The 16,950-nt window shown below is 38.6% G+C and overlaps 2 protein-coding genes across 2 annotated transcripts in view; both read left to right on the plus strand.

The window, feature by feature from the left end:
- Window positions 1–8,572, plus strand: part of LOC117829109 (E3 ubiquitin-protein ligase HECW1) — an 82,980-nt gene extending 74,408 nt beyond the window's left edge. Inside the window, exons 25-29 of the mRNA XM_034706660.1 lie at window positions 297–426; window positions 557–703; window positions 1,152–1,266; window positions 1,592–1,790; window positions 3,606–8,572. Coding sequence (XP_034562551.1) covers window positions 297–426; window positions 557–703; window positions 1,152–1,266; window positions 1,592–1,790; window positions 3,606–3,717 — 703 coding nt within the window. The 3' untranslated portion in view covers window positions 3,718–8,572. The remainder of the gene's footprint in view (window positions 1–296; window positions 427–556; window positions 704–1,151; window positions 1,267–1,591; window positions 1,791–3,605) is intronic.
- Window positions 8,573–10,831: 2,259 nt separating this feature from the next.
- stk17a (serine/threonine kinase 17a) overlaps window positions 10,832–16,950 on the plus strand; it is a 42,275-nt gene continuing 36,156 nt past the window's right edge. Inside the window, exon 1 of the mRNA XM_034706686.1 lies at window positions 10,832–11,352. Within this exon, the coding sequence (XP_034562577.1) occupies window positions 11,171–11,352 (182 nt within the window). The 5' untranslated portion in view covers window positions 10,832–11,170. The remainder of the gene's footprint in view (window positions 11,353–16,950) is intronic.

The following is a 16,950-nucleotide window of genomic DNA, read 5'->3' on the forward strand; positions in this document are numbered from 1 at the left end:
AAATAATCTTAATATCAATCCTAAAATCAACAGACTGTCAATGTTGATGAGCAAAAGTCTGGGTGATGCGGGTACAGTTTTTGGTTGGTTCTTGTTAAGAGCTGAGCTGCTGCATTTTTAATTGTTTGAAGGTGGTGGATAGATTTCTGATTGAGACATGTTTATGAAGAATTGCAATTTAAAGTTTTGGAAGTAAATGTGAAAAAATGGTCAGTCAAGGTAATGTAATGTAATGTTTTGTCACTTGAGATCTGTGTAGTTTTCAGGCCTGCTATGTGAACTGTGTTTGTCTGCAGAGCCACAGACCTGTCTGACCTGGAGTACCTGGATGAGGAGTTCCACCAGTCATTGCAATGGATGAAGGACAACGACATCACTGACATCCTGGACCTCACCTTCACTGTCAATGAGGAGGTCTTTGGCCAGGTCAGCATGTGTGTGTCACTGCTGACACCATGTGTTATTATACATGTACATGTTATAATAAAACATGAAGCTGTCAATATCTTTTTTTAGATCGTTTACACTGTTAACCCAGCACTTCCTGTGTGTCCAGGTCACAGAGCGGGAGCTGAAGTCCGGCGGCTCCCACCTTCAGGTGACGGAGAAGAACAAGAAGGACTACATCGAGCGAATGGCCAAGTGGAGGGTGGAGAGAGGGGTGGTGCAGCAGACAGAGGCTCTCGTCAGAGGCTTTTATGAGGTGAACAAAGCTGCTTCAGCTCTCAGAATGTAGTCACATATACTTGTAAGGACGCTTTTTTAGTTTGAGTCAGAAGTAAACTATTAAAGTCAGAAAGCTCTTCTTTATGGAGTTCTGTTTTAAACAATAGTGTTGTGTTTCCCCTAAAAGAGAAGACACCCAACTGAATGAGGTGACATCAGCCTCTTTATATAGCCTCCCTCTACTGATTGGCTTCAGCTGAGGGAGAACATCACAGGTGTTTCCAATATCTGCTAATTAGTGAGGAAACCTGTGACCCAGATTTGGATCACTTCAAAAACAAACAACCTATTTTATTTAAATTAATTTAGAACACACGGGACATGTCACGGAATTAAAACCTTAAAGGACATGCTTTGAATTATTAAGTTAATTATTAAATCCCTGAATGTTGGTGAAACATGAGTGTGTTTTTTTTTTATCACAGGTGGTAGACTCCAGACTTGTGTCTGTGTTCGATGCCCGGGAGCTGGAGCTGGTCATCGCTGGTACAGTGGAGATTGACCTCGGGGACTGGAGGAGCAACACAGAGTACAGAGGAGGTGTGTGTGAACATCTATGAAATCATTTATTTGATCTTTTAAGAGACCTATTGCACCCAAATATTCGTATCACCTGTATCAAGAAAGAAACTGTGTACTGGGTTAGCACATCGAATTTAAGTCCAATATGATGGTTACTAAGTATTATGAGTATTGTTTCTTTTAAGTTTATAATACTTAAAAGAAACATCTTCTTTTAGCCTCAGTAAACATGAAGCTAAATGTAACTATACACTATTGAAGCATACTACTGTGTTATAACACAACTGTTCAATGCTAGACCTGAGTTCATCCTGATATTAAATCTCTGATTGTCAACTGTTAGGTTACCATGATGGTCACATAGTGATGCGGTGGTTCTGGGCCGCTGTGGAGCGCTTCAACAACGAGCAGCGTCTCCGCCTGCTGCAGTTTGTCACTGGGACTTCCAGCGTGCCCTACGAAGGCTTCGCGGCACTGCGGGGATCCAACGGCCTCCGGCGCTTCTGCATCGAGAAGTGGGGCAAAGTCACATCGCTTCCCAGGTACATGGATGTTGTTTTTCTTTTTAGGAATCAGGGTCATGTTTACTCTGCCCTGCTCTTGTTAGTTTGCTCCTGATGATCGAAGGCATGGCATGATGAGGAACGGCATGATGCAGGAAGTCGTGCTTTAGCCCCAACACAAAACTGAAGACTTTTTAAACCTTTGCTAACCTACATACTCTCATTGCCATCAGAAACTTAATATCTCTCCTCTTCAATGCACCAACACTGCTCGCCTCAGCTTAAAGAGCTATTTTAATACTCCCCCACCTCTGTATATGCGCAGGTTGGTCTAATTTCGTGCAAGGTGTGTTCGTCCGACCTTACTGTAGGACATCACTTTGGCAGGCAGCGGTAAAAAGGCTGTGCGTGCTCAGCAGAAACATAGAGCAGGGCTCAGGTTTCACTGCAGAGCGTGGAAAAGTGCCAGACTTTGACTCTGTAGACATTGGAAGCTTGAGCATCAGCGTTTATAGCAGAGGTTCAATAATAATAGGAGTGTGTATGTTTGTTTGACAAAGTTTACAGATTGTTACACAACACTACATCAGGTTTCTAATGTTACCTGGATCCTTCAACTCTATTAAGTTCATGTTCTTCCTCCTACAATATTTCAAAACATCTTGCACCTTTCATCGTTTACACACATAATAATGCAGAAAGCTTTATTTCAGCCCCCTGGATAAGAAGTGTTAAACCAAGTTAGTTCAAAACGTCATAATGTGTTAGTATTGATCAAATGTCTTATATTTTAGCTTGCACACCTGAGTATGCAGAAGTAAATGTTTGTGTTATATATTTTATGATCCCTACATGTTCACAAGCAGGCCAAAATGTAATATAGGGGATCTATCCAAGGAAAGTATGTTGGTTTTTTTAAACAATATCTTTATTGACTTTTCCATGTACACTTTGCATTACACAGACCCAAATATTACGTTATCATTTTGTACAATACAAAGTCATTTTTTGTTATTTTCTCCCATCAAACAAAAAAAACCTTCCCACCCACATTCATCTCTCTCACAGTCTGTTAAGTACACAAGACAGCATCTCTATTACATTTAAAGGTACCTTGAATAAAGTAAAATATACATCCACATATACAAAAATTTAAGTTACACCAGTTCTGTGTCTTCATCCTTTTTCTGAGCTGTATATCAGAACTTAAAGCTCCTGTGAGGAGTTTTTCAGTGGTTGTGAAACCAACTGAAATTGATACTAATGCCTCTCTGTGACCTAAAAAAGCAAATAAAACCACCAGCAGTGAGATAAACATTACAACATTGTGATTTTTAATGCCCAAAACTTCTGCCGGAGGGTAGGTGTCAGAGCAGGCGATCTACAGAACACTGAAAAAACAGCCTCTACATTTTTAAAGTCACAGTCAGTGACACATTTGACCATTGGAGGAAAACAAGATGAAATATTTTATGAGGAAAAAACACCTTGGGATGTACGGGACAAGACTAGAAAAGAGATAAGATTTATATATTATCCCACAGGGGGCGCCAAAATAGACGAAACCATAAGTTCCTCACTGTAGCTTTAAGATGTTATGTGTTCAGGATGCAGTCTAAAACCGGAAGGATAGATTTTAAGACAAGTGTAAAAATGTCACAAAGGCATGATTTTGTTCAAATTGCTAGCTTAGATACTATAACGCCTATATTTGGGGGTGGACTAAACCAGTGCCCTAACACTTCCAAATTTGAACCAAGTCAACAAAAAACTCTATAGCACACTTATGCAATATTCCATCAGTTATCAACTCTTCCCACCCTCTAACAGCCTGTCTCTCTCTCTGTCCTTTAGGGCTCACACCTGTTTTAACCGTCTGGACTTGCCTCCCTACCCTTCATACACCATGCTGTATGAGAAGCTGCTGATCGCGGTGGAGGAAACCAGCACGTTCGGCCTGGAGTAAAGCAGACAAGACAATCAAATCATCATCCCTCTAAAGAAACCTGGATTGTACTCTAGTGGATATATATGTATGTCGCTGTTCTGGTAATACTGTATGTGTTAGGGGTTCTCACATAGATATGAGGCACTACCGCAAAACATGGCTATTTTTATATTTAACACAAAGGCTGAGAAAATATGGAACATAAAAACAGCATTTTTAAATAGTATTTATATATTTATGCATACATAAGGCAATGGTAAATGAAATGAGTTCATTTAATATTGCATGTAGCAAAAAGCATCATGTCCAGTACAGTGATTAAAACTCTGAACATGCAAAGAAAGACTGACTGTAACAACTAAAAAAATATAATTGCATATTAGCACTAATTAGCACTACTGAATACAAAAACTTTAAGTAGAATCTAATAGATAATTATGACAACCGAAAACTAAATTATTTCCAGAATTTACCTTTAAATAAATCCTTACACCCGGGTTGAACATTTTAAATCACAGAAAAGCTAAAAATTAAAAAATAATAATTTAGAAAAATCTAAAGAATGATTCTATATTTAAAAAAATAAAGATTAAAGCTCCTGTGAAGAATTTTAAGCTAGTGATGAAATGTACTAAAACTAACAGTGATGCCTCTTTATGACCTACATAAGCAAATGAAACCATTCACAACAACATAAACATTTCCTAAATTCTGTTTTTTGAATGAATGTAACCTCTGTGAGGGGGGAGGTGTCAGATGAAGACACTGCCTTTTTTTAACATTATTCTCAAATATCAATTTAGTCAGAAATTTAATTCTTAAAAGAAGACAGGTTGAGATTTTTCATCAGAGAACACTTCTTACGCATATAAAGGTCAGCAAAGAAACAAGATGTATCACTTTGTCCACAGGGGGCGCCAAAGTCAATACAGACAGAAAGTTCCTCACAGGAGCTTTAACTAAAAGGTACAGGATATACTTGAAAAATGTTGACAATTCACAAAAAGGAAAGAATATATGACACTTGTTACAGACTGTGACAGATCAAAATTCAAATATTTACCATAGATCTGTATATCTTGTCTGTGAATTCAAACATGGGTGGAAAACGTGTGCAATTATCAGCACATACATTCTCAGGTGTGCTGTTCTTATATATTCACATCACTGTATGTGGCTTTAAGGAGATAGTTCAAAGTAAAATGCAGATGGATGCAAAGTCTGGTATGCCAAAGGAACAGTCATGCCCTTATATGTGTTCTTGGGGACACCCCAGAATAAAACGAGGATCTATGTGAGGAGATCTGAAACACAAATGGAGCTTGGTGGTAGACACCAACTTCCAACTTACATCGAAGTTTGTTAGCTTGGGTCAGAGCTAAATATTGATTAGAAAACGTGGCAAATGTCAACAATAGCAAAGCCATCCATACACTCTCTGTTATGCTCTCAGTTAACTATAGCAATTATTTTTTTAACAATGCTAATAATTGAAAAAGCAAATGTTAAAAGCTCCAACAAGCTTCTCGGCACTGAGCGAAGACGAGAGTATGTAAAAGGCTTTCCTAAACTGGGTCGTCTGGTAGTGTCACAAAGGAAAACTTTATCTATAATTGTAAAATACAGTGAAAGCAAATCCAGGTTAAGAGAATTAGATGTGTTGAATCAGCAGTTGCAGTCTTGACTACTACAACACTTGATCCTACTGTCACTACTATGGTGACCTTTACCTGCTGTCTCTGTCAGCTGGGTTGGTTAGTTTAGGGCATGATGAGGTTGGTAATTATTAGAATTCATAGTAAGCCATTCAGAGACAGAGCTGTGTCTTCGCACAGTAGATAAGCCACGATCTGGACCTGCAACTCCACTTTCCCTGGTTCGCTCCAAAAGTAGGACCGCAACTGGAAACAGACCTTTAATGAACAGCAATGCTACTGACACAACAAACACTGTCTATTCAAGGTTACTTGCTTTGTGATGAAGCAAGGACAATGATGTCACCTCTCCTTTTGTCAAACGTCTCTCTCTCTCTGTCAAAGTAGCCATCAGTTCCAACCCAAGGGCTTCTGTGGAGACAGAGGGTAATGTCGGCCGAGGAAACAGGAAGTAGGCAACAAAGAATAAGCATGCGGGCGTCATGTCTGCCAAATATAGTTGACAGGATTGGTGCTGAGCCGGAGCTGCTTGTGAACTTCTTCTATCAGAGCTGTGTTACTTTATCATGGTGTTGTTCTTTGCATGGAGTAAGTGCTCCAAATATCTGAACCTTTACCGTCAAACAACCTTTACAAACAACATGACTGGTGCAAAGCAGCATGTAGAATCTCCAAGGGCCTGGGATCACTGGATCGCCTCCTCTGAACTCTCAGCCACTCTGGTGCAAACTCAAAAAGGTGTACAGGGGTCCTTGGATGAACCGGTGTATTATATGCAATAGTAGTTAAGATGTTGAACCACAATCTCTTCCACAGTCTAACCATGTTTTCTCAGACAATGACTGACTGCAGTGTACCCTCAGCATTCCCAGCCTCTCATCTACAATCGTAGTCCAGTAATGAAACTGTGCCTCAGTTACTTACTGCCTCGTGTGGCCTGATGCTGAATGGTTTGTACATCAGTCGACAGAAGGAAAGTCTCTCTTTTATTTTGACTTTCTTCTTTTTGGATGCACTTTGCATTTTTTTATTCTGTATGCGCCGCTCCCCCTCTAACACCCCAAAACAGATGTCAGGCTTATTATAAACTCTGATAACTCGTTAACATTATAAGCCCCTAGTGCATCTTGCAAAGACAGATATCTGATATCAAAAAAGCTTAGTATAAATGCATCCTAAGAGCATTGTAATCCTGAAGTACTAGCCCCGTCACATGCTAAACTTTACTTTACTCACCAAGTGTAACAATGTTAGCTAGTCATCTTTGGTGTTTCCATCCATTGTCAAAGAATGGTACCAGTGCCAAACAAGGCACATTTTACTTTATATCACCCCTGGTGGTTTCATTAAGCTAGTTTGATCTGGTTCTTTGGTGTAGCATAGGTGTTTTCACATGCTTCAGACTCTTTTTCTCATCGCATCTGCCAAGCTCTGTGTTAGACAGAGTCAAAACTAGACACCTGAAACAACAGACTTAAAAAACAACAGGAAAATGAGATGTTTTTTCTCAATGTACCTGATTTGTTTTCACACATTTTACTCTCACATGTGAGTCTTCTGATTATTTTCTTTGCTTCAACGACACCAAAACCACAGTTTATTTGCCATGACATTAATCTGTCCTTCATATTGTTTGCGGTTTCCAATCGCCAATATTTCACCAAGCAAGATTCTTCTATTTCTTTGCATTTCATGTAAAAAATGTAGTTTTGTGTAGACTGGAATAAGAAAGAAAAACCCAATACACCAGTGCTCGTCTAGCCATGGGACTAGGATGTGATATCAGTATGATAATTGGGACCCCAGACGTGTTTTATAGAAGTCCAGGATTCTTTACTGAGCTGATTTTATCTCTGTTCGCTTTCACCGACATAACCTGCAAGATTCAACAACATGATTTTTTTTTTTCACTGAATCAAAACTTTTTTTTATAGTTTTCTCTGACAGACATTAACTTGGACGAACATCTCAAATGTGGTGGGATGTCTCTGTAATACTTTGTGCTGACCACACACACGGTAACAATGGAGGTAATGAGGCATTACCAAAGCTGAAAATACAGAATTTTCTCCTTAGCTAATTTAAGAATAGGTTTGGTTAGAGTTAGGATGTCATCTCTCCTGGTTCACTCATTCTACTGACAGTCAGATCATTTGAACTGCACTCATCCTCGGCAGTGGCGAGGCCTTATCCACTCATCTCTCCACCCAAGAGGACAAGGCTGTGATTATGTTGCATCTTCCCTCTCTTTTTTTATCTACAATCTTTTGTACTGTGGTTTATACTGTATTGTATTTATAGTTAAAGGGAGGTCCGGGAGCTTCCTGTGAATGTTTTTTTCTTTTCTTTTTTATTGTTGTTTTAAAAAGCATCATTTGAAGATTTTGCCTTCACTTTTGGAGCCTTTGCGTTTTGATACATGTCTTTTTTCTAAAGATCGATTAGCCAGTTAGTTATCTGTATCGCAGTGCAGGAAATTTGCAACCACATCGTCTGTTTTCTGTTTCCATTCAGCTAACGGTTATCTCTTTATGTTCACCAGATACATTTTGAGGTATTTTTCTGGCTTTCTTTTTCATGTCACAGATGTCTAAGTAGAAATTTTCAGAGTTGCATGTATCCAGCAAGTCATTTGTGCTTTTGGCAGTTCAAGCAACAATCATATCCAGGAAAACAAATGCTTTTGTATGTCATTTCCTGAAAATGTATAGGCAGTGTACAGATGTCTTGTTTTTTATTCAGTTGATGTTAAATACATAAATTGTACATCTTGAAACTGATATTCATTCTAGGAAAAGAATGGTAAAAAAATGTAAGTGTATTGATTACAGCCATTATATAAATATTTAAGTGAGCTTTTGGAGAAGTGAAGAGTTGTGTGATAGCCACAGAGAGGTGAGGTGGTGGGAATTTGTAGCAGCTGTCTGGTATTTCTGTTTTTTGAAGTTATTTATTTCTTATTTATGTTCATTTTTTTAAAAGGGAATCTAAAGAATATGTGAATAACTGTACTGAATGTGATAACATTCACTGAAGCATGCTTTTTTTGTTGTATGTTTTGCTTCTTTTTTGTGTATTAATCATACACATTTGTAAATACTGTGGAAAGGTACGTTTCTGAATTGTCTGAGAACGGGTTGCTAAATGCTCAGGCTGTGCTATCGCTCCACCACACAATACAACTGTTTATGAATCTTAATAAAAAGGTCACTTTGTTATTGTGCTGTCATTGTGTGGATATTTTGTACCAACTAAATATCAAAAAAATAAAATTTTGAAAGAGTGCAGTTGTTGCACCAGCTAACGGAAAATAGCTGCAATGTAGTTGCAGGACTGTGTGATAGCTGAGAGGCATGTAACTGCGTAATTGGCTGAATATTGAATAGTTGATGATAATACATTTCCAATATAATTTTCACATGAAACACAAGCGTCATAGGAAATGCCACGATACAACTGAATTAAATTAAAATTTGCTGAAATTAAAATGCTTCTCTTAAAAGTAGATTTTTATTTTTTGTGTAGTCTGGATAGCTCTTTTCTCAATCGGCACACACTGTATTGGGGGTGAATTTTTTCATAACACGGCAATTTCGAAGACATTAAGATTACGAGGTTTCTATTATCAGAGGCACAGCTGACTTGATTGACAGGCAGGAACACTGTAGCTGTTGGCTAGGAGGCTCAAAGCCTGCCTCTTTACGTCACACTAGCTCGACAGAAGTTACATTGAGTTTAGCATTTCCAATATGGCTCCCGCTGACGACTGGCTTAAAAACATAGACTGCATATATAATGGAAAGCGTCGCCCAGCCTTTTCCCATTGAACGGTTTTGAAGCCAAAATATCTTGTTCCAGAACGCAGACATCTTGTACATTTTCTGCAGCCAGAGTAGGGAATTTGTGTGTTTCCACGGTAACAAGCTCTGCCCTACAGAGTACAATCATGAGGTACTACGGAGTTTCTCTCTACGGCAGCTATCAATCAAAGCAAACCCGGAAGTGAAACCCTGTTTTTTAACTTATAATAACTAACTAAAAAGAAACTTTTCAGAAAAAAGAGGCCTTGAACACAAAACAGTCAAATAATAACTACATATCACCACAGCATACGGATGTGAGAAAAATTTGTACGTGTATTTATTTTTTAGAGTTTGACTGCAGCCCCATTCAAATGAATGGGGGAGATGGAGTTTTTGACCTATACTGCAGCCAGCCACTAGGGGAAGCAGTTTTTGTGGAAGCTTCACTTCCAGCCGAGCGAGATGACGTCAATTTTTTTTTTTTAACAGTCTATGCTTCAAAACAGCGCTTCAGACACAGATGGGTGACATAACGGATACTATGTCCATTATTTATACAGTCTATGAAATTCACATGAAACACAAGGGTCATAGAAAATGCTACAATAAACTTGATTGAGATTAAAATTAGCTGAAATTAAAATTCTTCTTTTAAAACTAGATTTGTTTGTTTTTTTTGCGTACTCAAATGGAATAAAACTGACCTATTTTACCCTTTATAGCTTTTTAAAGTCAAATTAATCTATGGATCATTTATAAGTCCATTATTTTGATGTCCAACAATTTCTTAATGTTTGCTATTTTTTAACAAACATTGTTTGACAATATTTATATGTATCTAGGTTGTAGATATGTACTCAACATGGATGTATAAAAGGGGCCATTAATATGGCTTGACATAGAGAACAAAACTATTTAAAAATAAAAAAATAAAAAACTATTGAAAAAAAACCCCGACTCCGGAAGTTCAGAAATGAACAGACAAAGTACATGAATAAAATACAGTATTTATCTTAACCCTCCTGTTATGTTGTGGGTCTAATTGACCCTTTTTAAAGTCTATTTTAGGCAATATGTGCCGTCCAAACCAGCTTGATGCAGCATAATATTCTGGGCAGCATGTGACAGAAGAGGAGTCATGTTAATTTATCAACATCACTTATAAAAAAAAAAAGTAAAATAAAATAAACAAAAATCTATGTCATGTAAAACTATTGTATTTATATTTAGGGCTTTCCAATGTACATTAAAAAAAGTTTTAACATTAATTTGAATGAAAAACGAGTGAGTTATCCTCATTGAACTATGATCTGTGAGAATTAAAGAACACCAATGGACTAAATCTTGATTTAAATGGTTAGTAATGGAGTAAATAATTAGATTTAGAAAAATGTGTTTTGGGATTCTTTGGGGTTCACACACTTTTGGATAATTGAATATGCCCCGGGTCAAATTGACCCAGGAACATTATTGCTGTTCCAGAGAAACGAACATAACAGGAGGGTTAAAAAGGTCTGCTGTTTTTTTATATTTGTAAATTTGAGATGTCGTTGTACTCTTTCCATTCATACAAAACATTTTACCCAATCAATGCAAGAGGGGGCAGTGACGTTATGCCAACGCTTCCCCTTGTTTAATGCTATTGGCCAGTCCGCCTGTCAATCATCCCAGTCTCCCATGGTGACTGCAAGCTCCAGTGCTGTGTGTCAGTAGGAGGCAGACTGAGGACCGCTCTCACTGAACTGACCGCTCGACTGAATCACTTCTTCAAAATGAACTTTATTACCGCGTTACTGGACAGAATATTAATCTCTACGGATACTTTCAGACATTACCACATCAAACAGTGATTATATCTGCCACGCGCATGATTTGTTGAAGTTGCCTCTCAGCTCATAGACTGTATAAGTCTGTGTTCAGCGTGTCGTCAGCTGTGTTGTTGAGAAGCAGTCTGTTTGCTCGCGTGTGTTCAAGTTTTTCATTTAATAGTTTTTCTTCAATCAAAACCTCGCCATGATACCCGAATGCCCACGCGCCGGGGACTCGAGAAGCCGGACCCGCTTACAGCACAATACCGCTCCAGAACCGAACCAGGACCGGGGCGGCAGCGGCTTGTTGTCCGAAATTAAAACCACAATCAAGAGCGAACCTTTCACTGAGCACTACACCATCATCCCGGGGAAAGAACTCGGAAGGTAAGAGGAAATATGGCCATGTTTGTTAAAAAAGAACAATGTTTCTAAGCACGTGAAGGGAGAACAATGTGATGAAGTTTATGAAAAAGTGGGTTTGACCCTGAAGTAGTGCTAATATACTTAAATCATGTAGTCTAACTTTAATTCAGCCAATTATAACCTTTTTCTCCTCATCCATTGACTCTGACTTCATTAAAAACACTTCATATAGGCCTATTGTTAATTTGACCTCCAGTGATGATGCACAAGTTATAAACCTACATATCTAATATGAGAAATTATGTTAGGTTATGTTCAATATTATCAAAATCATCATTGTTTTCAATGCAGCAGCATTCTGGGTACCTTAACATCCCCATTTACAAGCCTATGTACTCAGCTCAACTTTATTTATATAGAACCTTTCATACATAAAAACATGCAGCCCAAAGTGCTTCACAGAATAACAGAGAGACAGAAAACAACAGCAATGGTAAAATTATAAAAGGCATTATTATAAATAAAATACTTAGAATAAAATAAAATCAATACAGTTAAGTTTATAAAATAAGTAAGAGTGGAAAGAAACGTTAAAAATAAGGTAGCGTTCACAAGATCAGATGAATAAAATAAATAAATAGATAAATAAATAATTAAGATAAATAAATGTTAAAGCGATGATTCAAATAATAATTAAGATAATGATAATTATAATGCAGTCCAGTGCTAAAAATAAATTACTCCAAATTAAAAGCTAGATTAAAAAGGTAAGTCTTAAGTTTACTTTTAAAAACACCCAGAGTTCCAGCTGCTGATTTCCCTCTAAAATCAGTGTCAGTGTTGATCTTTAAAGTTCTGTATCTACCAAAACACACGTTGAAAAGTGTAAATACTTCCATCAATTTAAAAGCAATATCAATTTCACAATTTTTGTATGCATGTACTTCAAAAAAGGACCAAAAGATGCATCACTAAATCAAAAACCTGTCACTGTTTATCTATGGAGTTAAATCCAGGCCATTCTTTGAAACCAGGTATCCGGCACCTTGTGACTAATGTTTCACAGGACTTCTTAGACGTTAATGGTTAGAAGAAATGCCCTTTATCCCTCCATCCTAGTCGCCAAACTGATCTGGAGTATCCTTCCAGAAAACATCACTGTGAGCTTTTAATTTATTGGAATATGTTTGGACCAGGACACATCACACTGTCAAAGTGAACTGGTCTGGACTCTTTCAGCTTCTGGTGTGCTGATCCAGGTACAACTCAGGAGACAAGGACAGAATCTGGACTCTGAATCAAAGCTTCTTCAGCCTACTTTAATCTCCTCATATAGAGCCATGAAAGCTGTCTATGCTTGAGTCGTAGAGTGCCACAGCAAAGTGGGTGTGTGTGTGTGTGTGCAGGTCTGTGTGTGTGTGTGTATGGTTTTGCATCGCATGACTCGACATTGTGACTGAGATTAGCTGCCACAGAACAACATGAAAGGTTACATTAATCTGCATAGATCTCTCTGATCCGTCGTTTTCGGCATATCGGTTGACACGAGGTCATACTGTATGTTCAAGTTCATCTATGTCAACGCTTTACATCGGATCAAACTGGTTGTCCTTTTCTGTTGTTTCATACAAGCTCTTTAGCCTTAGCTCTGCATATAGCTGCACATACTGGAACTTAATATGTAGATTTTGTTGCCTTCAGTTAGCGTGTTCCTCGGTCTGTTGTGTCAGCAGGGTTGTTGTTTAATCAGTACTATAACACATGAACATTTTGCTGTTCTTTGACCTTCAAACTAGTGTTTGTCTGACTCTTTGCCAGTTCCTTGGAGGAGCTCTCTGAACTTAAAGGTCAAGTGTGTAGAAATTAGAATATTAAGCGATACCCAGCAGTCAGATTCTACATTGAAAGGCTCCCTACCTCGTGCCTTAGTGAAACTCAACAATCAACAGTGGCCTTTGAGGACAACAAGCTCCTGTGATGCACGATGTATGATCCTCCATTTGTCAAGAGTTTGCGATAACACATTCTTCTTACTCATCTTCTTCCAACCAGTGCATTGTCAGGTAGTCACCCACCAATACAAAGACGTTATTAGTTTGTCCATTCTGTGATACTGTAGAAAAATGGTGGTGCCACATTGTGGTTTCTGTGGAAGGGTTCTCGCCAAGCAGCAACCTGCGGTCTTAAAATATGAAGCCCATATGGAGGTGCTAAAAAACTGCAGTTCATCGAGTGTCCACTTGAGGCTGGCTACTGAAACACCGGAAACCACATACACACCCATTCAAAAAAGACGATCTTTACAGCAATAATAAACATGTAAACTTACAGCCTGGTTCAAGCCATTCAGTCTGAATAGCTAATTTCTCTAAAAGGGGGGTGATTTTTGCCCATTTAAGGACATGGCTGACTTGATTGACAGGTGGAAAAACTGTTAGCAAAAAGGCTAAAGGCCCACCTCTTTACCTCACACTACCTCAGACAGAGTTTGGTTGAGTTCAGCATTTCCAATATGGCACCCACCGACAATTGGCTTCAAACCAGCGCTCAGGAAATAATCAGTGACGTCTTGTATACTACGTCAATTTACTATACAGTCTAAAGTTCCAGCTGCAAATGCAGATAATAACAGCTCATTCAAAATTAACAAAACCAAAAAAAACATTTATTCAGGTCATTTTAACTTAATATAAATACTTATGAATATTATATCCCATTTCTACCAATCTTGTTCTGCTTCATGCCGCTAAATACCACACACTGCACCTTTAACGTTGGAATTCCATTCACGTCAACATTCTTCTGATTGAAAACTCGAGCCTCAACAGGGATTTGTACACTCAGCTCTAAGCTGAGTTTGTACCTGAAATACGATTATATAACTAAATGTTCAAAAGAGTCCTCGCTCCGGTTGGAATGTCGACATAGCATTAAGTACATTTTTTCAATCAGCTTTTTCTTTTTTTTTTTTCAATTTAGCTGAAAGAGACTCTGCTGTTTTTTTTCTATGAAAGGTTAGTCACACTGTTTCACTCCATGGTGGTCTTTTGAGGTGAAATCGATGGCTTCGTTGCAGGTCCTAAAGTCAAAGCAGGATTGAAGTGTGAAATGTTATGGTGAGCAGTTTCCAGACTCAGATGTGGACAGAAGCAGGCAAGCTTACACCTCTCATCATGGTTACTCTCGAAACATTTCTACTTCTTTTGGAAACTCTGGTCATGTTTGGACTAAACCATTGGCTCCCAAAGTCGGGGTCGGGACACATTTCTTGTCATTATTTATGCATATTTTATCCATTGTTCCAAGAGTAAAACAAAACTAGTGGTTAAATGAAAATAAAACATGATGTTTGTTAGGATGTTGTGTTCTTTATGTGTCGTTTTAATGTCTGTTGTTGGATTGGCCTGTAAGTGTTTGCCTGTGGATGTGAGCAATGTTAAACCACCTCAAGGAACAGGGGGTTGCAGTCATTTTTGGGGGTCACTGGCCGGAAAGCTTGGGAACCCCTTGACTACACCACAAGTTTTTCTGCCTGTGTGTTTAGCCCACACGGTTTCATACTTGGGCTTCAACATAGACTAAAGCCCACCACTGAGACAGAGACACCTCCAATCCAATTGAAACTCCACCAATTTGGTGCGGTGTAATACTAAATGCCTGGTGGACCCATATGTTTGAGGCTATACAAATATGATCGTGGCCAAACTGAGATTTAATATCAGCCTGGATACCTGCCTAGACCGACATAAAGTTAAATATGAGAGGCCAACTTTTCCTGTTGATCAAAGGCCAGAGCTACTCGGACTACTAATCCACAAATACACTTAAAGGATTGGCTGAATGTGATCCTGGCTGTTCAGTAATGTCTGCGTCCAACTTTTTACTGGACGCATTTCAGAGAGATTTTCATATGAAGCAACATCACAAAACGACTCTCCAGGCTCTTTTCAAGCTGGCTTTGTTTTCCCCTATGAAAGAATGATGGCGGACAATGAGAGCTTTCGATATGAGAAGGATACAGGGTGTTCGACTTCAATTAAATAATCCACTTTCACTAAGGCTAGCACACAAATGGAAGCAGTAGACGTAGAGAGAAGCATTGGAAAAGCAATAGTGGTCTAGAACAATTGAGGATTAGGAGTGGATTTTAGTAACGTGATAAACAATATGAGGCGTCTTAATGGTGTCAACAACAAATCATGTCTGTAATTCATGTCCTATTGGTTGGTATCTTCCACTGCTGTCCATGCACTTCACTGGTTTGCTCAACAACTCAATGGCACCCCTTCTACTGCCTTCATACGCTCACCGTCTGCAGCTGCCACCTCAAAAACAACCCATAGAGTGAGAAAAATAAAAGCATCATACATCAAATGATGATACATTTTCTTTTGTCATACATATTTTATTAAACACCCACATGTGCACATTTATTATCAGTGTTAATGAATGCATAAAGTGCTGAACAAGACGTAAAACTGTCAACTAAAGCCAGCTTACGTCATGTTGTTGTTAGGACGTAACGGAGAAAGCACTGTGGTTTATTAGATTACAACGGTTTATAGCCTTTACTAAACTGCATTATTTAATGTCATTAATTACCACTCCTCTTCACCTTATTTTCAAAGACAACAAGGTTGAATCAGACAGTGTTGTTTTGTCTTCTAGTGTTTGGTGATCCACGTTTTGCCTTAACGTGACCCAAGTGAGTTAGCCATTCACTGTTTCCACATAGAGGACATTTATTAACCGAGATCACACATTAAAGACATCTTCAGTACAGTAGGACAGGCATCACTAAAGTCCTCACTAATGGAAATGTTAGCCAGGAGAGTATAGGCCTTGAATGCTAAAATAGTTGGATTCCACCATTAGCTGTTTTGTTCTCTTGAATATGTGGCATTGGCAATATCCCTCCATACAAGCTATGGAAACTGGACACTGCAAAAAGCAAACACATTTATTGGTGTATTGAAAAGGTTGGCTTCCACTCCATGGCTACTTCCCACATATGGGGTTCCAGAAAGATTGAGGATGGGGGAGTTAAAACTAATACCCTCTGATGCATCTCTGCAGTGGGAGTCCCAGATGGCTCAAAACCAAGCTCCTTTAGTGGCTACGACAATGGTGCAACAGTCACTGAATTCCATATGGTTAAGACCAAAAGCTTTTTCCATGAGGGGTCTTAGGGACAGAAACGGCCACTCTCTTATTAGTCCATATGTTCCCAGTCAGAGCTCTTTAGCCTTGTCCTTTAGTCAGGATTTTACACTGGGAGGGCAGTGACGTACAGTAGCCATGTTTGCCCGGTGACTTTTTTGGCAATTTTTCTTATCCCTGACTTTGTTGTTGCATCTTTAAAATCTAATTTATCCTGTTAGGGATTCAAATAGTCAATAATTGAACGTGTTTTCCTCTTAGATCTGCATTATTTTAAAAGGAGAGAAACTACTCTGACCAACAACAGTTGTGCCACAACGAAAGCTGATATTTTTGACTTGATCAAACACAGGCAGTAACAAAATTAGCAGACTGCTGAGATTAGGTAAGCACCCCAACTGGTAAGAACTTAATTGAATTACAGGAAAAACCTGTAAATAATGGGAATATGAACTTGGC

Source organism: Notolabrus celidotus, chromosome 17, assembly GCF_009762535.1.
Source record: "Notolabrus celidotus isolate fNotCel1 chromosome 17, fNotCel1.pri, whole genome shotgun sequence".
Lineage (NCBI taxonomy): Eukaryota > Metazoa > Chordata > Actinopteri > Labriformes > Labridae > Notolabrus > Notolabrus celidotus.